The 20496-nt window shown below is 37.7% G+C and overlaps 1 protein-coding gene across 4 annotated transcripts in view; it reads left to right on the top strand.

Annotated features, from left to right (window-relative positions):
- The window catches only part of C10H10orf71 (chromosome 10 C10orf71 homolog), a 123783-nt gene extending 106374 nt beyond the window's left edge, over positions 1-17409 (top strand). For 3 of the 4 annotated variants that reach the window (XM_072424185.1, XM_072424184.1, XM_072424186.1), the window contains one exon: positions 1571-7893. In XM_072424185.1, coding sequence (XP_072280286.1) covers positions 1632-6092 — 4461 coding nt within the window. In that variant the 5' untranslated portion in view covers positions 1571-1631 and the 3' untranslated portion in view covers positions 6093-7893. Of the gene's footprint in view, positions 1-1570; positions 7894-17206 lie in introns of those variants that run through there. The other variant, XR_011922443.1, reaches the window with a different exon arrangement.
- Positions 17410-20496: the final 3087 nt, after the last annotated feature.

The following is a 20496-nucleotide window of genomic DNA, read 5'->3' as shown; positions in this document are numbered from 1 at the left end:
ACAGTTTGCGGCTGTCCTACAGTGGAGGACTCCCTGGGAGTATGCCCCCTGCCAGATGCGGCAGGTCGCCCAACACCACCCCTTCCCCTGTGTCTACAGATCATCTTTTACTTATTCGGGCAAAAATGCACCTCTACCAAATGGTTTCTTTGGTAAATAGGATTTTTTTTTTTTACCAAACGCTCTTCTTTAGTAAATAGCAAGAGGTATCAAAGACTGAAAAATTTATTTTTTTATATAGTAGGAAAGAAATTTGATTTTTAACAAACGCTCTTCTTTGGTAAATAGCAAAAGGTATCAAACACTGAAACATATGTATTTTTTATATAGTAGAACAGAATTTTTTTTTTACCAAACCCTCTTTTTTGGTAAATAGCAAGAGGTATCGAACACTGAAATATCTGTATTTTTTATATAGTAGGACAGAATTTTTTTTTTTACCAAACGCTTTTTTTTGGTAAATAGCAAAAGAAATCAAAGACTGAAAAATATGTATTTTTTATATAGTAGTATAGAAATGTAGTTTTTACCAAACACTCTTCTTTGGTAAAATAGCAAGGGGTATCAAACACTGAAATATCTGCATTTTTTATATAGTAGGACAGAATTTTTTTTTACCAAATGCTCTTCTTTAGTAAATAGCAAGACTGAATATCTGTATTTTTTTGAGAGCAGGACAAAAAATTTTCTGTAGCAAACTGGCTTACATAGGACCAGGTAGCATAAAAAACTGCTCTATCTGTATAAATATACAGATATACAGAAGGCTCCTAACCTGTCCCTGTCACAATGCACATCTCTCCCTGCTTCTATCCTTCACACAGAACACAAGGTGGAGTGACTAACCCCTCCCTCATTCAGTGTATATATGCGTGTGCTCAGATTTCTCCTGATTAGGATGCTGGGCCTTACTGTGCATCCTGGGAGCCGAAAAAAGTGGGCGTTCCCGTCTCCTTCTTTTTCCCTCGTTTGTTCGGTGAGAACACGACCTCAGGGCGAATCACAAGGCTGTTCTCGCTTAAATGTTTGGTAAGTGAGAAAGGCCTGATACGATGCGAGATTGAATTTATAAATCTCGCTCGCTTATCCCTATGCACCGCTAGGTGAAGGTGCCAAAAAGTACTTTTAAAATAATTAGGAAGTTTACAAATACATTAAATAATTGTTCGGTGTGTTATTAAGGTTTTATTTTTATGCATACTCCATACATGTCATATACTAGTTTCTTTGGCAATCCAAGCTTTAGATACTAAATATTTACGAATGTGACAATTACTGAATATTCCTGCAGGCAAATCTTCCTGGTGTGTGTATGTGTTTTAAATTTAAAGTGCTTTGAATGCTTTGATTTACCTGTAGTAAATGTTTTGGTAAATTCATCACTTTATATAAATATACTACTCTATATATCCTTGGTATTTGGGATGGGAAAAAATGTGTCAAAATTTCCATTTATTAAATTCAAAATTCCATCTTATAGATGTACAAACCCTGCAGTATTATGCTGTAGTAATTTGAAATATTTAATGGCCTTAAACTTAAATTTAAACTGTTACTTTTCTGTTCACAGATTGTACCTTGTGTGAGTCTAAGAACTGTTTTGCATATCCCTATCTATATATGCTATACACATGCTACGTTACAAGAAGCACAGAAGACATGCAGATGGCCTTGCTGGAAGCAGTGTGGGTGTAATGGATGATACAGACAGAGAAGTAAGCAGTTTCACTGATCGAGCTTTTAGAAGTTTGTGTGTTGCTGAAGAAGAACCTTTGAATGATGTTCCTCACATACCTTCCCCTATTAATGGAATGCCACTTTCCACAAAATACCACCTGGGTATTTTTAACCTTTCAGTAAGAAAGACTCAACCCTTGGCACAGCTACCTACTATTTCACGACAGCGTGCAAAGTGGGCTCCAACATTCCAACCAGTACTAAACTGTGCAAAAGATGGAATGATAGTTCCAAAGAACAACATCAACAAGCTATGTGCTCCTAAGCCAACAGAGTATATACCATGCTCCAAAGTATCATCTTTGATTAGAAGCTTTGATAATATTGAAAATGAAAGACAAGAACCAGATGAGTTCTCCCTCTCTAAAACTGTTCAAAGAGCCACAAAAAATATGGAGGAAATATGTCAGAAAGTAGAACACAGCAATGTGAACAATGAAGATTTAGAATCTATCAATCCAGAAGATATAAATAAAAGTCCTAAATTACACAGGCGCACAGCCAGAGAAGTATTTTTGGAGTCTCAGGCAGAAATATGTTCCAGGCTGTCTGTATCACCGTGTTCTCTTGGTTCACCTTTACCAAATCCATCAAAAAAATTGCTAAATCAAAAAGAGTCTTTGAAAAGAATGGCCTTCCTCCACAGTGAAAATAGTGCATTTAGATCATGGAATGATATTAATAGGAGACACACTGGATGTGCTGATAGTGACAGTTCAGTCCCTGGAACACCTCCTATCCTAAGAACAGCAACACCATGCTCTCCTTTACTTCAAAGGACAACACCTGGAGTAAGAGCAAGGGATGCAGGACATGAGGTAGGCTGGACTTCACCTGCATCAACACTCTCTAACAGCTTTGATACTGTTCAAATGTTAAGGACAGTTCCTCCACTTCCCAACAAACGAATGACAAAACAAAGTAGAGAATCAAGTCACAGGGTACCAAAAGTTTATGCAGACAATAAGATCCAATTAGAAGATATGCAAGTAGATTTAGGATATCAGTCACCTAAAGAGCAACTTAAAATTTTAGCCAAATCTAAATCTCCTAAAAAATATAAGCAGGCATCAAACACAAATCAAGAGAAAGAAACAGTATCTGAAATATCACATAATTTACCAAAACAAAATGAGAATGTTAAAAAAAAATTAGATCCACTGAAAGAGGTAAGGGAACTAGAAGCCCCGGCCAAAGAAGACGACATCAAACCACCTACTATGCCAATACTACCAACTGGAAGAATAAAAACAATAATACAACAGATAGAAAAAGAGTCAGTTAAAGATGTGGTTCCTAATCATTTATCAGAGAAAAGTTTTAATTTAAAAGATTCAAATGAGGCATCTCTAGAATGTTTGTCAAGTACACTACAAGAAAAACTACATGAGTCAGATCTCTATTTAAATAGCAACACTCATGCACCTCCATGGAGAAGAATGCAGGTTCATAAGACTGTACAGGAAGATACGTTGGTCAAAAAAAGCATAAAGGAATTACCTACAGAACAGGACAACATGACTGCAATGGAAGAGTGTTTCTTTGAAGAAAAACCTAGTGGATCGTCTTTTAATATTACAAATCTTTTAACTCCTTTAATAATAAGAAAAAACATACATGAAGCACTAGAGGAGCAGCCAATGGCTTTAACTCCTCTTCCTGCTGATACAATAACACCTAATGATCAGGACCAAAGTGAAATTAGTCTGTATCGTAAGAGAAATGAATATAAATCAAAAGCTACAAGTTTACTATTCAATCTGAAAGACATGAGAAAGAGAGTAAAGAGCACATATAATCCATCATCAAATGTTCGTAGTGGTTATGAAAATAATCAAATCACAGATAGCAGGATACAAGAGGTTTTAACTAATGGTATTCCTTTGATGGAAACAAGTAAACAGGTGTTAGAAATTGAAAACGTAAGTAACACCGAACAGAAATCTGTACCAAGGCTAACAAAAGACATAGAGGATAAACAAGATTATCTTGGAAATACTTCTGATAACTATTTATGTTTGAGTTACCCATCACAACCAATATCATGTAAAGTATTTGAAAATGCAGAAAGTACTACAGAATATGTCAACACAGATGTAAATATTCAAGAAAAATGCATAACTTCCCATCTCAGTCCTACCGAACATAACCTGGGACAAAATGTAGACTATCCTATACTGAATCCATATCCCAAAGAGGATACAAGTTTACAAGTGGAACAAAAACAGGGTACACATATTGAACAAATTTGGAAACAAAAGAGAGATACATTTCCTTTGCAAGAAGAAAACATTGAACCTGAAAGCAAGCGAGAGGAACCATCAGATATGCTCCCCTTGACAAGAAATTATGTTTTAGAAACAGATGTAAAAAATGCACAAAAGGACACATTGCAGTCTGTATTCCCAGAGAGAGTATATCAGTGTTCAGAAGAAGATGATACAAGTGGAAAACAAAAGATAAAAAATGATAGCCTAAAGGATGATTTGCAGTATTATGCTGTCAGCAATGACAATATAGTAAAGGGCAAAGTACAGCATGAAATACTAAAAGAAAAGAATGATGAGAAAGTAGATAAGAAAGAGCCATTAGTAAGTGAAAAGCAAGGTAAAGAAAGTACAAATACAGAGGAAATTAAAAGACCATCTAGCATTATTCAGTTCAAACCAAATTTATTTAACATAAAAGACAATAAAATTAAATCCTCTTCTGTTACAAAATCAGTGAGGCCTCTGTTAAGAAGCCTTTCAGAAGACTGCTTAATTTTCCACAAAACAGTTGACTATAGCTTTCCAATAGGGAAAGAAGATTTTAGAGTAACAAGAGATAGTACATGGAAAAACAGATATGCCGAAATAGACCTCGGTAACACAGGAAATATGGCAGAATATAAGGAAGAAAAAACAGTAGCTATGCAACCCAAATTGGAGTCTTCAGATCACAACAACATACAATATAGGCAATTAAAGAAACATGAAGAAAGAGAAATCCAGGAGCTATGGGAAAAGCCTGCCTGCACGTCCCCTAACTGGAGTAAAAATAAGGGGGAGACTGCAGGTTTAGTGAATAAAAGCTCCAATAAAAAATTGCTAATGCTTGATGAGCCATTTTTTCATCCAGTTGAAACTTGTGTTTCAGAGGTGACTGGACTTTCACCTGAATGTAATACGTTGCTTGGGCACCATGGAAGTGACGCCATAAACAACTTGGTAAATGGAGAAAATGCAAGCTCTCCACTTCTTGACAGTGCAAATACAATTTTTTCTCCACTTGACAATGGGCTACTACAGTTTGAAGATGCTATATCCTTTTCAGAAGATATTGCCTGTTCTACTATTACCAGCCCCATGTCAGAAAGCATTATTTGCTCCATGGTAGCCAGCCCCATGTCTGTGAATACACAAAGCTCGGGTTTTACTACAGCTCTTTCTGCACTTGATGGTATTCCAAGCCCACCATTAACATATGTAAATCCAATAAGTGGAAAGCCTAACATCTTCAACCATGATGTGATGAATATAGTTCCTACTCCGGCTGGTAATTCGGAGACCAAAATTAGTGAGTGCTTTAAGCAGCCACAGGAAAAATCACCATGTGTAAACTCACCAAAAAAAACTCATGCTGCAAAACCACCAACGGTTCCTCCCAAATCTGAGAAAGCTCTACGTCGCGCCAAGCGTCTGACCAAAAAACGAAGGAAAAGTGATCTCCCTTTAAAGACATATGAAGAAGATTTTCAAGAGTCTGATTTTGTTCTGGATGTCCCAGCTCCTACCAATATCACACCATCTTTAGATAATCCACAACCAAATTTTAAAGTGGGCTCTGGCATATTAAGAACACTACAGCCAGATGAGTCAGTTTCAGAAAATTCAACCTCATCCCTCCCAATTACTCAACGCAAACTTTTGCAGGACCCTGAATCTGGACAGTACTTTGTAGTGGACATTCCTGTCCATTTTCGAATCAAAACCTTTTTTGACCCAGAAACAGGAAAATACCTGCAAATGTCCTTACCTCCTTCACAAAGATCAACTCCAACACAGGAAATGTCAAACAGTCCATTTATGCTGTATGAAGGGCTTGCTCCGGTACCCGTTACATCCATAGCATCACTGAAGAGAGCACCACAAATGGTAAATCATGATGGTTTGTATATTGGAGAGAAGTCAGGGTCATGGCATGAAGCAGAAGATGGCTGTTTAAAATTGCAGCAGTCTATTGACTGTGATTCATGTAACCAGAACATGACACCCACTCCACAAATCATTGATAGAAATTCAAGCAGGACAAGGAGTTCAGATATTATTTCAATTGGAGATATAGATGATTTTGCTATAGAAGCAACCTTATGAATATCAAAAAACCCAAAAGTGGCTATGAACACATAAAATGTCACAATGTACTTGTATGTAGTAATTTACAAAACCATGTTTGCTGTACTTGTTATTGTTTGGTCTTATTAAGTGCAAATGAAAAACAATTAAAGGTATCAAGCATTACACATGGTGCTAATAAAACAAATTTGTATGGGATACTGATCAACATGTTTTAAAAGTAGCAGGTTATTAAAGGGGTAATGTAGAGTGTGTATTATAATACATTTCATGTTGTTCTCTATACATATTATTATTAGTACAAACAAGTATTGCGTCATTGCATTACAATACTTTGGTTGTAGGACAGAGCAGTACCACATATTAAATAGAGACAAACAATCAAATCAGTTAATAAATCTTCCAAATCTGGCAACTATTATCTTTTATGGTAAGCAAATTTCCAGTTGAACTTAGCATGTCCATGTAGATTAGTCTAATATGTGCAAAAGTAATAAATCTTGATGTGCCAACATATTACACAGGGCTTTACAAAGTTTATTGTCATATCACTAACTGTTCCTCAAAGGGATGTGGGAGGAAACCCATGGAGACACAGGGAGAACAAACTCCTTGCAGATAGAGTCCTGGCAGGGATTCAAACCTGTAACCTAGTGCTTCAAAGGTGAGAGTGTTAACCGGAGAGCTAACTGTGCTGCCCTGTCAAGAGAACAATTTCCACATATACATTGCCTTTTTTTCCCCAATTACATATTTAGTTTGAAAATATTTGCAATTATGCTATGGAACAAAATAGAAGAAAGAAAATGTGGAGCTATAATAAATGCAAAACAAAAAGTGTTAGTTTTTTTTTATCACCAATTTTGTTTATTTGTGGAATCTTTTAGGGAGCTGTATTTACCACTATAGAGTGTCCATTTTTATGTTTACTGATAAAAAAATGTCTTTTCATGCATAATATGGAAGCAAACAAGTAATTTGCAGTCATTTTTAGTTTTCCTGCTCGGTGGATATGTGTAGTGGGCCTGATTTACTAATACTTTGCTTAGTGTACCTGCACATCATTCCTTAGCTATGTTTTGACATTGTTTTCATTACTAGGCAAAAAAAAAAAAAAAAAGCAGTCAATGCACATTACAACACTGGTATGTAATACAAATGCAGAAGTACTTGCATGCATTATGTGCATAGCACTTTATAACCAGTTTTCCAGTCATGTCAAGACTTATAAAATTCACAAGATTTTTTTTTATTCTTACATTAAATTGTATTTTATAAACTAAAAGCGAAGGTAGGAAACAGGTTTGTGAATAGGCTTACATGGTGTAGGATTTGCAATAAATTGGGCTCATTGTCACATAAATGCAATTAGGTCACAATGAACTCGGGCACTCATAATTCTATGTGCTTGATTAATATTACACAATACACAAATGCTCAATGTAAATTATTCAGTAAATTATATATAACACAGAGCAAAGACATTCTCATTTCTAAATATTGTTTGAATGTACCAAAATCCCTTTGGGACAGAGTATATATTTAATAATATAGGCCCTTGAATGTGATCTGCTGGTTCCAGCCACTGGCAGAGCAGAGCAAATCTTAATTTACGCACATAGTCCAATCAATAACAAGTACAATTAGCAACAATACAATATAGTAATATGTAATATTTTTAATATTCAGATGCAGATAAAGACAAATGCAGTTTGGAACTGTAACATTGTCCATCAACAAAAATATCACCGATAAAGCATTTTGTCCACTGCTATTTATTCTGTGCTGATAAAGTGATAATAAAATATTTTTAAACTTTCCATGTATTCAAGCCCGGGTCAGATATGGTATGGTATGAATGTACTGGTAACATGTTTGTTTTACATAAAACAGTTATATATATAAAGCTAGCAGGCTTTTTTTCAGAAAAGCATAGGTGCGCAGTGTCCCAAAACAACCGAATATTCTTTTACTAATCTGGCTACTGAATTATACATAAAATTTTTTAAACAATTAGTGATGCCTTACTAAATAAGCTTGCAACTGATATTAAATAAAAATATGATAAAAAAGTGCCAAACCACATCATAAGCCAAAAAGTAAGGATATTTACTTTTTACAAAGACTGCTCCTTTAACAGGGTTGTAAAACCCTAGGATAAAAAAGATTGTTTAACTGGTGTATTTAAGATAACATACATATGTATATACTCAAATATAAACTGATCTGAATATAAATCAAGGTAGCTACATTTACTTTTAAAGAAAAACAGGAAAAGTGCACTGACTCAAATATAAACCTAAGGCACAAGATGCCACCGCCACTGCTAACATTTGAACCAGTAATAGATAGAAATGTCAAAAAAAGAACGTAAATGAATACATGCATTCTGGTATTGTGTTAACATTGTGTTATTTTTAAAACATTTATTTAAAAGGGGAAACATTTAAATCACATGGGATCAGTCTATATCTTTTTTTCCATTTTTACAGGTAAAAGTAATTTGTACTTTGAGTTGGTTATGGGTTACTTGCTCTTAAATGATCTTTTGAGCATTTTTGTTGGCCACCATTAGATAGAGCTATGTCTTCAAGTTGGTAATTTAAAAAATCCAACTGACTGTTAGCAAATACAGTTGGTGATACTATATTCCTAGGTGTCATTTTGGGATCTTAAGAAAATTTACAAGGTTTATATCAATATAAAATGGTAATCAATGTGCCATTTTATATTGAAATAAAACTATAACATTTTGTTATGTATAATGTTTGCATTATACATAAATGTCTGCAGCCGTAGCAAAACAAAAACATGCGATAAACAAATAGCTGTGCTTTTTTGAATCTGTACACTATATGAATATATATATTAGAGAATCTGGGCAGCAGTGACCATATTATGATTTCATTTAATGTTAGCTGTAAACAGGAAGTAAAAACAGGAAAGATAAAAACATTGAATTTTAAGAGAGCAAATTTTCCATAATTAAGCGCGGCTTACTGCTGATGTTAAAAAAGCAATGAGGAACAAGAAAAGGGCATTTCATAAAGAATATAACAAAAGATGTAAAAAGGAGATAAAATGTGCAAAACCTCAAAATGAAAGACTGATTGCAAAGGAAAGTAAGGCAAACCCCCAAAAATGTTTCAAATATATTAATAGCAAAAAGTCCAGATCTGAGCATGTAGGCCCTTTAAAGGATGTCACTAGATTGGTCACTGGGGATAAAGACAAGGCAGATTTACTAAACACTTTTTTTAGCTCTGTGTACACAAGGAAAATGGCAGAGCTCAAGTCTAAATTCATATTGGCAAAGTCACTGTCTTAAATGAGTCACAATGGCTCAGAATTGACATGATTGAGAAACAGCTGGGAAAAATTAGGGTTAACAAAGCACCAGAACCTGATGGATTACATCCACGTGTCCTCAAGGAGCTGAGCTCTTTTATTTCAAAGCCATTATTTCTAATTTTTAGAAACTCTTTAGTCACTGGCAAGGTACTGATGGATTGGTGTAAGGCGAATGTGGTTCCTATTTTAAAAAAGGGAGCAAAGTCATTACCAGGTAACTACAGACCCGTTAGTTTAACGTCCATAGTTTGAAAAGTCTTAGAGAGTTTGATATAGAGCCACATAGAGGAGTTTCTGATAGAAAATAATATTATAAGTGATAGTCAGCATGGCTTCAAGAAAGACAGAAGTTGTCAAACAAATTTACTCTCTTTTTATGAGGAAGTAAGTAAACAAGTAGACAGTGGAATAGCAGTTGATATAGTGTACTTGGACTTTGCTAAAGCATTTGACGCTGTACACCACAGACCATTATTATGCAAGTTAGGGTCTATGGGTTTAGAAATGTCAATCTGTAAATGGATAGAGAATTGGCTTAAAGATCACATCCAGAGAGTTGTAATTAATGATTCATACTATGAATGGTCTAAGGTTATTAGTGGTGTACCCCAGGGTTCAGTGTTGGGACCTTTACTGTTTAACATCTTCATAAATGATATAGAGTTTGGGATTAACACATTTCTGTGTTTACAGATGACACCAAACTGTGTAATGGAATTAGGTCCATACAGAATGTCTATAATCTACAAGCAGACCTGGATGTACTGTTTGATTGGGCAGCCAAGTAGCAAATGACATTTAATATAGATAAATGTAAAATCATGCACTTGGGAGCCAACAACATGCATGCTTCATACTGTCTAGGGGGAATACATTTAGGGGAGTCAGAAATGGAAAAGGATCTGGGGCTTCTGGTGGATCATAGACTTAATACCAGCATGCAATACCAAGCTGCAATATCCAAAGCTAGTAAAGTACTTTCTTGTATTAAAACAGGAATAGACTGCAGAGATGGAGACATTATCCTGCTCCTGTACAAAGCATTTGTTAGACCACATCTGGAATATGCAGTCCAGTTTTGGTCACCAGTTCACAAAAAGGACATTGTGGAATTGGAGATAGTGCAGAGAAGGGCAACTAAATTATTAAAAGGAATTGAGGGGCTCAGCAATGAGGAGAGATTAGCTGAACTGAATCTATTCTCCCTTGAGAAGAGACGTTTAAGGGGGTCACCCTGTATAAATATATAAACCGTCCATACAGGGCTCTTCCCCATTATTCGCTTTGAGATCATTACAAAGAACAAGAGGGCACTCTTTGCGTCTGGAGGAAAAGAAGTTTAAGCTGCAGATAGTGAAGGGATTCTGCACTGTAAGGTCTGTGAAAATGTGGAATCAGCTCCCTCAGAAAGTAGTTTCAGCAACTACTATAGATTGCTTTAAAAAAAAGCTGGATGTTTTTCTAGAAGGACAGAATATAACTGGGTATTAGGGCTTTAAAGTAAAAATAACAGTTACTGTTGATCCTGGGAACATCCGATTGCCTCATGGAATCAGGAAGGATTTTTTTACCCTGTTGAAGCAAGTTGCACCAGGGTTTTCTTTTTGCCTTCCTCTGGACCAACTATGTCTTATAGGGTTTTATATCTGGGATATGTTTATTTCCCTAGTGGTTGAACTTGATGGACTTTTGTCTTTTTTCAACCTAACCTACTATGTAACTATGTAACTATGTAACTATGAACATTAATTTTATGAAAACATAATTAAAGCAAACTAACTAGCTGAAAAATTGTGTTTCTCTTTTGTAGAGTTAGTAAAACAATAAACACACATATACGTCACATATGTGTTATAATATGTCAAGTGAATGTATTTTTACAGTCATGTTAAAAAAGTACATCCTCTTTCAATTCAGGGTTTGCTTATCAGGGCATAATAAATAATAATCAAGTCCGGATCAGGTATTAAAATTAGGTGAATACAACATCAGATGAACAACACCACATCTCATACCGTGTTATTATTTGTTTAGCAATAACAAAGTCAAAAGTCAGAGGCAGCAGAGAAATATTCATTTTAATCAATTAATTAACTACACCCTTACCACTTCCATAGAAGGAGTTAAGAGGGTAAATACCAGCCTGGTGTTGCTAATCCAGTGCACTATTATAGTGACCACAAGTGTGATCACCTTAATAAAGGGAGATGTTCGGGTATTTTGCTGGTCTGGATCATTGAGGTGTGTGCTAAAACAATGTCAGGGTTGAAAGATATCAGAAATGACCTTAGAGTAGCATTTGTTTCAGCCCATACATAGAATGGTTTTAAGCCCATATTCAAACAAATTGAAGTCCATCATTTTACACTGCAAAAGATTATTCACAAGCTGCGTTTCCTTCCAGAAGTAAATATCCCAGGAAACTCACCCTAGATTTAGACAGTGCTATGCTGAGAGCAATTGCATAATAAGAGCTACAAGAGCCCAAGAGCTACAGACTCTACAGGACCTAAACAACATTTTAAATGCTGAAGGTTATGACAGCACAATTGTAAAAAAACTGAACAAGGATGGCCTGTTTAGAAGGGTTGCCAGGAGAAAATTTCTTCTCTGTAAAATGATGGCATAACGTATCAGTTGAACAAACCATAAGACATCTGGAACAATGCCTAATGAACAGATAAGACCAAATTGAGGAGGTTTTGCCATAATGCACGGCACCACATTAGATGTAAACCAAATCACAGCATATCTGCACAAAACACCTCATACCTGCTGTTAAGCAAGTGGTGGAAAAGTGATGATTTGGGCTTGATGAAAAGATGTGACAGAGCTGTGAGCCAAAATTCCTCCATAATGATGTGGTGACCAATAAACTTATACCGAAAATGCTTACTTCATGAAGCGCTAAAAGTGGTTCTACTACTAGCTATTAAATCATGGCATGTACTTTCTGTAGTACTTTTTCTGTTTAACTTTTGTAGTTTGCACATGTGACTTCTCCATTTTAGTTTCTTTTTGTTAAGGTTAGATTCAAATAATTTTTGACCTGCTAAAAACCAGATAATTGTTTTTACTATATCCTAGTACATAAAAACCTTGGAATTAAAAGAAGAGGGTTTACTTTCTTTATTCCACAACTGTAAATGTTATACCTAAAATATAGGGTGGGTTGGGGGTTACTGGAAGGCGATATATGCAGCCGAAGTTTATAATTGGATGTTTTATGTCCGTATTTCACACAATGATATGCAGTTACATGTTGCTGGTGCATTAATAAAACTTTTACATTTGATGAATGATCAATATCTACTTTGATGCCTGAAAAGTCACATTTAATTGTATTTAAATGCATTTGATACATACAAGGTTTTGTGGGTACTAATTCCAAGCAACACTCTTGAGGAACTGACCTCTTAACCTGCTACAGCCATGTTTCTGATAACATTTTATTGGCATTTCCTGGGTCTTGAAAGGGCCAAGGTCTTTGAATACTCATGCTGCTATAAAGTGGATACCTTTTTAAAACACCACCTGAAACTATATTTGGATGTTGTTTATGTCTTTTTAATGTCAATTTCCGCCACTACCTTTAAAATCCCCCCATACACGTGTCTGATGTGATAAAGGAAAATTGTTGTCATACTCATCCGTAATTTTCCTTTCCTAATGACTCCTCCTGACATCATACTTATGGGTCAACTCCACCCCTTTTCAACCTCCAGGACCACCTATCCAAGTTTACAAACCTCTTAGCTCCTTCCTTCCATGTTCTGTAGCAAGCTTGCGACAGGAAAAGAGAGAAAGGGAACTGCGCTGTCGGGAGTCATCAGTAAAGGAATGACAGTATAAAGTATGACAGTTTTTCCTTCCATGAGATGTAGCAAGCAAAAAACTCTGAATTGAGGAGAAAAGAAATAAGCGGGTCACTATTGCTGCAAAAATACCCTTTTTTAAAATGTTTTTTCAATGCTGAATGTACCACAGAATAACTAAACCTAGAATCTGCGCTTGAGATGACATCCAATTTGTAATGTCTAATGAAAGTATTGGGTGACTTTCTGCTGGCTGCTTTGCAAATTGTCTTTGTTGATACCTTTGGGTAAGAAGCCCATAATGCTAACATACCCTTCCTTGAATGAGCTCTTATTTCTTGTTGTGCAGTCAACCCCATTGGGAAATAATCATATCGAATTGTCTCCAGGATCCAGAAGGAGATGATTCTTGCAGAAGCCTCCTGGCCTCTTCTTGGCCCATTCGGATATACAAACATGTTATCCACACTTCTGAAACCGTGTCCTTTGTAAGTACGTAGAAATAATATTAACCATGTCTGATTTCCTAAAATCCTCCTCTTGGGGTTCAGCGTCTGATGTATTCATGGCTGGTAATACTGCCTCCCAGTTCAGGTGGAAGACAAATTAAACTTTTAAGAACTCTGGAGAAGGATACAAACATACTCTTTCTGATGAAATAGAGCAATAAGGTTCCCTAATTGAACTCTCTGAAACTCTCATGGCTAATGTAATTGCTATTAGGAAAACTGTCTTCCAAGTCAGTCTCTCTATGGAGCACACTTTGATGGGATGAAAGAAGCCTATAGGAGAGCCTTAAATACTAAAGGTATTTCCTATACCGGGAATAAGAAACCAAAAAGGTGGTCAAATCTTAATCACTGCTTTCAGGAATTGTTGAATTATTACATTCTCTGTCCACCTTAATAATGTTAGTGCTGACAATGCAGATTCTGACATCTTTATGGTACTGTAACTAAGGCCCCTATTTAGGGCTGACTTTAGGAATTCCAAGACCTGAGCAGGGGACAGCTCTGTTGATGACAATCCTGCTTCTTAAGCCATCGGAGAAAATTTCTTCCATACTCTGATATTAGTTGCGGGCTTCTAGTGGAAGTCCCAATTGATTACAAAGCCTTCCTGCACTAATGCCTGATTGCACTGGATCTTGTACAAAAAGTGGGAACCTGCGCATTGTGTGGATATGCCGTTAGGTTGATTACTGGAGTCTGCCATTGTTGGAAAATCGTCATAGGTACAGGTTGATATTCTAAAATCCAGCAATCTCCGGACCTGAGGAGTGCTGGTATTTCAAAAATTCCGGATTTTTGAAGGTTATACTCACCTCCACACACAGGCCAACCTTCCTTCGCAGCACCCGCTGGCATCTGGCACAGTTCCAGGGAGCAGGCAGCAGGGACATCTTAATGTGTATTTAGTGTAGCAGGCAAGACCAAACAGCTGTTTGTGGAGAAGAGCACCATCAAAACATAAGTGGCCAAACAGTGTACTACAGTCCCTGTATTGAAAATGCGCGAAGGAACCAGATTATCGATTGCCGGATTTTCGATTGTCAACCTGTATTTGGGATACAGGCCCCACACCTTAGAGTCTAGGAAAGATCTGCTCAATGTGTTTGCCAGTTGATTCTGTACACCCGGGAGATTGTGGAAAGATCTAGAAGATGTTGATATGCCCATAAAAAAATTGGGGATGTCAAATGACTTCAGCCCAGAAGGCAGAGCTGCCTGACATACTGCTTATGTGCTAGATAGCAGCGCATGCCTGGCTATCTGGAGAAGAAAAGAAGCCATCTTAACTACTGGCATCTCTAAATCGCAACTGTGCATGGGACAAACTATGGCCACTACTGCCCCTTACCACTAATGCCTTTTGCCTTTGATCATGTTTGAATGTTGTGAGTTTTGTGAGTGCCATTTCTTTAGAATAGTCTTGTTGCTACAAATATATTTTTTGTTGTTCCCTAGGCCCTTAAGGTATCGAAGTTCTGAGTCCTTTGGCACCCCTACTGCCACATAACTGCTGTTGTCAAACTCTTCTGCATGACTATATTTGTTTATTTACCAGGTTTTTTAGGTGCCAGTTTCTGAGAACACACCTGCTTCTGATACCACAGGTATCCAACCTTCTTGGTGTTGCCCGGGTTTACTGCTGCTGTCATACCACTGCTGTTTGACTTTTGGATTATGTGTAACCAGTTTTAAGGGTTTTAATACTTGGGAACATTTTGCTGCCACTACCTCTTACTTTCCTGACATCACAGGAGGCTGACATTATGGTTTAGTGTTGATAGATCCTAAGAGTGCCAAAGTCTAGGAACACTACTGTTGACAGAACATTGCTACTGCTGCCAAAATGTTGTATTCGACTATATTTGAGTGTTGTGCAGATTCAGTGAGCATCGTTTACAGGTAAAACATCTGTTGCCATTATCTCCTACCTTTTACTGCTGGAAAAAATAGTCTAACATTACTTTAAATTGTTGCCTAGATCTTGAGGGGACCAAACTCTGGAAACAATCCTGCTGTCTCAAAACTGCTGCTGATGTTACATTACTGTTATTTGACTATATTTGGGAATTCCTGGTAACCACTTGCTGCCATTACCTCATAACCTCCTTCTGCTGCTGCTGGCACACCTGTTTGAGATTTTGTTTGTACTGTATATAGGAACAATGCTTGACAGAACTATGACACTGCCTCAAATGACAATGCTATGTACAAGCTTGCCCTTGTTTTGGGGGTATCAATTGCTAAGAGAAATCCATGTTGAAATTTATTATGCTGTTGCTGCCACAAGTGTCTTACAATACCGAAAGAGATCATGATGCTGCATGCCAAAAAGATTCTTCTGCTGTCTTGATCTGACATATACTATCAATTCATGAAAGTCTCTAGTCTTTTTTCAGCTAAGTCCTGTATCAAGTCAAAAAACAAGTCATCAGGTCTGATTTGATAAAGCTCTGCAATTTTGTTGGATCATGCTGGTTCTATCATGATAGTCTATCTTCTCCAGTCCAATTTGTGTTCTCCTAGTACATCAAGCTGACCTTTGCTCAAAAATTGAGGCCCTTTTTTAATTCTGCTAAAAAGTGTGGGACCTGAACCCACAAAACTTCCACAAACAAGTGTGTTATGATCTTGGAACAAGCTCAGAGTCCAAAAGCTCCAATTCAGTAATATGGCTTAAACCCTCTGGTCTGATGGTTTTTCCTAATGATGATGATGGTTGTAACCCCGTCTCTTTTTTTTCTATTATCTTGCCTTTGCTTTTTTCACCTCATTGCATGACGACACCATCTGTTGTTAGTAATAATAATCATATAGAGTTTTTTTTCTTATTCTAAGGCTCAAAATAGTCCTTTTCTTTATATATGGAATTTACAGTAAGCTGTAAACTGTGAAAATTGTGAATTAAGTTTTAATAACTAAAAACTGTTTTTAGTTTTTTTAGTGTTTTTTTTTTATTACTTTTAGAAAAGATTAAACTATGTTTTTTACATACTTTTTGCCTTCTGGATTGAATGCTGTTTTGGTGCTGTTAGGAGATGTTTTATTGGCCAGCGATCCTGTGCTGTGCGCCACCACAGTATCTCTTTCTATTTAAGTTGTCCAGTGATGTCACTTGCAGCAACAAGGAGAACAAGGAAATAGGAGCATCTCCTGCTGTCATTTAGCCATACAGCCAGTACTTTCTCTTCGGCATCCCCAGCTAACACATTAAAGATGTGCACAGCTGAAGGGGATTTAGGAGCATATTAATTCCTGGCTCAATCCTGCACTACCATTTGGCTGATAGGGTTTTATGACTTTTCTGCTCACAGTCACCAGTGCCTATAGTAGCTTTAAGCTGGGCTGATCTGCTGCTGGTGTGTTGTTTGTTGGATTTATTATTGCTGATTCTGCCTATTTCCCGACAGTGAGATTTCACCTGTAACCCTGACTCTGCTTTTGTATTTTCCCATAGATACCTTGTCTGGTGGACTGGCTACTCATGTATTATCTCTGGCTCAGTATTCTGAACGTGTGTCTCTGTTGAAATCTTGGTGCTGTATTTTCTGTGAGCTCTTGGTCCTCTATCAGTCCTTCACCAGACACAATCCTTTGTGCAGAGGTGTGCTGGAATGGGGCAACTAGCCTCCCAAAGCTGAGCAGGGGCTTGCTATAGGCGAAGAGCGCAGTGTTAGATTGGGGGAGTGGCTAGATCTAGCTAATACTATTGCTGGACCAGGGCCTCAAAAGGGCTTTGTGGGTATAGATTTTTGTTATATATTTGTCTATTGGTTGAACTCCACATCTGCCTTTTTAACATGAAAAACTATGTAACTATATGACATTCAGGGTTTGTTTATGTTTATATTGCAGAAAAATAAACACAGAACACTTGCAACCTAAATTAATTGGTCACAAATTGCTAAGCAGTAAAAATAGGGTTGAGAGCAGATGCAGAGAAAACGTGCAACAAGCATTTAACAGAAGTGAGCTTTATTAAAGAGGTCCTAAAAGAAAATTCAGATTTATTAAGTAATCAATAAAGCTTAAAAAATGGTAAACATGCCATTTTGGAATGTAATGTTATTAAAATTACCTCTTCATTTGTATCTCTAGTTACCAAATTTTTCTGCAACTGGAAAAAATAAATCGGTATGGAAGCTTGGAAGTGTTCTGTACACTTCTGCTGTAAATAATGCCTCCTTAAATGTATTTGCCCATGTCACTTGTATACTGATTTCTTCAGGAGTAGTAAGAGACAGGTGAAATTTTAGGCACTAATCGCATTACAGTGCATTGCATTACAACGTGTAATACTGCACAATAATGTGCATTAAATTAGACATTTCTTGAAAGTTAGTGGACAGCCAACACACCTTATCATGCATAAAGCACTTTACCCCTAATGAAACTATTGTGTGTTAAGATATGTTGAATCAGTTGGATCAGTCTGAACCTTTCCAGATATGGTGGATTATTTCCAATTTGTTTTGCAGAAAAGTTTTCTAAACATGTTTGCAATGTTCATTGATCACCTACAGGTGAGGGTTTAGGGTAATTTGATAAAGTTTATAGGGTAGATCAGATTAGGGAAAAAAATACACTTTGTGTACACACAAGTTAGATAGGGTCAGTTTGGAGCAGTTAATAGGAAGAGCTGTACATTCATAATCAGGGCCCAAAGCACTTCTATTTAAACAACAGGCAAGGTCACATTGGGACCCTGGTCACGTGCCCAAATCTTAAGTGCCAAATATAAGTGCAATCGGAATTAGTCCAGGGAATAGACACAGGAATTGGAACAGATATGAACATACTATTTTACTCTGCCTCTCCCATCTTCTGCCTTTGGACTGATTTTTTCACCTGTTCTCCAACACATCCTCTGATGCTGCGATACTGAACTGGTATTTCATCAAACCATCTCTTTGACTGAATCATTATATCCCACTCCTGGAACTCAGCAAGTTTACAAGCCTCACTTGAACCCATATTACTGGACTGCTTCTCTTGGTCTTCAGTTTGTCATATTGTTTAATGTATGCATATGGTTTGCAATTATCTGTAAAAGTTTAATATTTACCCTGCTCTCTTGCTGTTGGCAATAAACCCTGTCCTCCCCAGTCTAAAAACTCATTGTCTCTCTCTTCACTCCCCTGATTTCTCTGTTTGTGCTCCCGCACCTTTGTTCTCTTCTGATACTTTCTGGTGACATCTCACCCAGCCCTGGTCCCCAACACAGCCTCTCCCTTCCATATACTCTAAGCAAGACACTTCCTTCTCCTAACCTCATCCCCATTCACCCTACCCATAAGTTCTTTTCCCCTCTCTCTGGCAGTCTATGGAATGCCCGATCCGTTGGCAATAAATTAACCTCCATACACAAACTTCTCATTTCTAAATCTCTGAACTTTCTGGCTCTCACTGAAACTTGGCTTTCCTCCTCTGACTCTGCTGCTGCTCTCTCCTATGGAGGCCTGCACATTACACATACCCCTAGACCTGGTGACAAAGTAGGGGGTGGTGTGGGTCTCCTTCTCTCACCTAACTGTACTTCCTACCCCACCCTCTCTCATTTTCACCACTTTTGAAGTCCACTCTGTCTCTTTAGCCCCTTAACCCTCATTGTTGCTGTTGTTTCCCGCCCCCCTGGCCCAGTATCACAATTTTTGGATAACTTTGCCTCCTGGCTCCCACACATTCTTTTCCATCACCTGCCCATCCTCATCATTGGAGGCTTTAATGTTGCAGTGGATGAGCCCAACCTTCCCTCCTCGGCAAACTGCTCTCCATTACCTCCTCATTTGGACTCACTCAGAACATCAATGGCCCCGCACACATAGCCAGACACACTTTAGACTTGATATTTTCAAAACTCTGCAACCTCACCCTCCTTGACAACTCACCATTTTCCCTTTCTGATCACAACACTATCACCTTCAACGTATTGAAAGCTTTCCCCCCCTTGCCACATCCCAAACCTGGTCAAGGGCAGAGAGATATTTGTAACCTTAACTACAACCTTTTCTCAAACTGCCTTGCGTCCCTAACCCTTGCTGTCTCCAACATAACCTCCCCAGATGAAGCTGCCACCCTGTTAAACCACTCTCCTTCCTTGGCTTTGGATAAAGTTGCCCCTGCCACCTTCCGATACCTCCACCCTGCCAACCCCTGGCCCTGGCACAACAATCACACCAAACAGCTACAAAAGACTTTTCGTGCAGCTGAGCATAAGTGGAGAAAATCTTGCCTCAATGCTGACATGGACTACAAAGCCAAGCTACAAAGCTTTAACAGTGAGCTCACTCCAACCATACCCACCCCTTCCACCTGTAAATCATCATTTGCCTCCCTCAGCCCTGTTACTGTGGACGAAGTCTCTTCTCTCATCATCTCCATCCTTACTAAAGTGACCAATGACCTCGTCAGAGCTAAGTCTCAAGGCAACTTTTTCCTGCTCCTTATCCTTGATATTTGCTCAGCTTTTGACACTGTTGATCACCCCCTTCCGATACAAATCATGGGCTCCATTGGTATCAGTGACACTGCTCTCTCTTGGTTTGCTTCCTATCTGTATGACTGCTCCTTTGAAATTTCTTTCAATGGTAATTCCTCCTCGCCCACTCTCCTCCCTGTTGGTGTTCCCCAAGGGTCAGTTCTTGGACCGGTTCTTGTTTCTCTGTACACCTCCTCTCTCAGTAGTCTCATGTCCTCCTTTGGCTTACAGTACCATCTGTATGCTGATGACACTCAAATCTTTCTGTC

The sequence above is a fragment of the Pyxicephalus adspersus genome, chromosome 10 (genome assembly GCF_032062135.1).
Source record: "Pyxicephalus adspersus chromosome 10, UCB_Pads_2.0, whole genome shotgun sequence".
NCBI lineage: Eukaryota > Metazoa > Chordata > Amphibia > Anura > Pyxicephalidae > Pyxicephalus > Pyxicephalus adspersus.
Note: the sequence above shows the minus strand (reverse complement) of the source record. Positions and strands in the feature narration are given on the sequence as shown.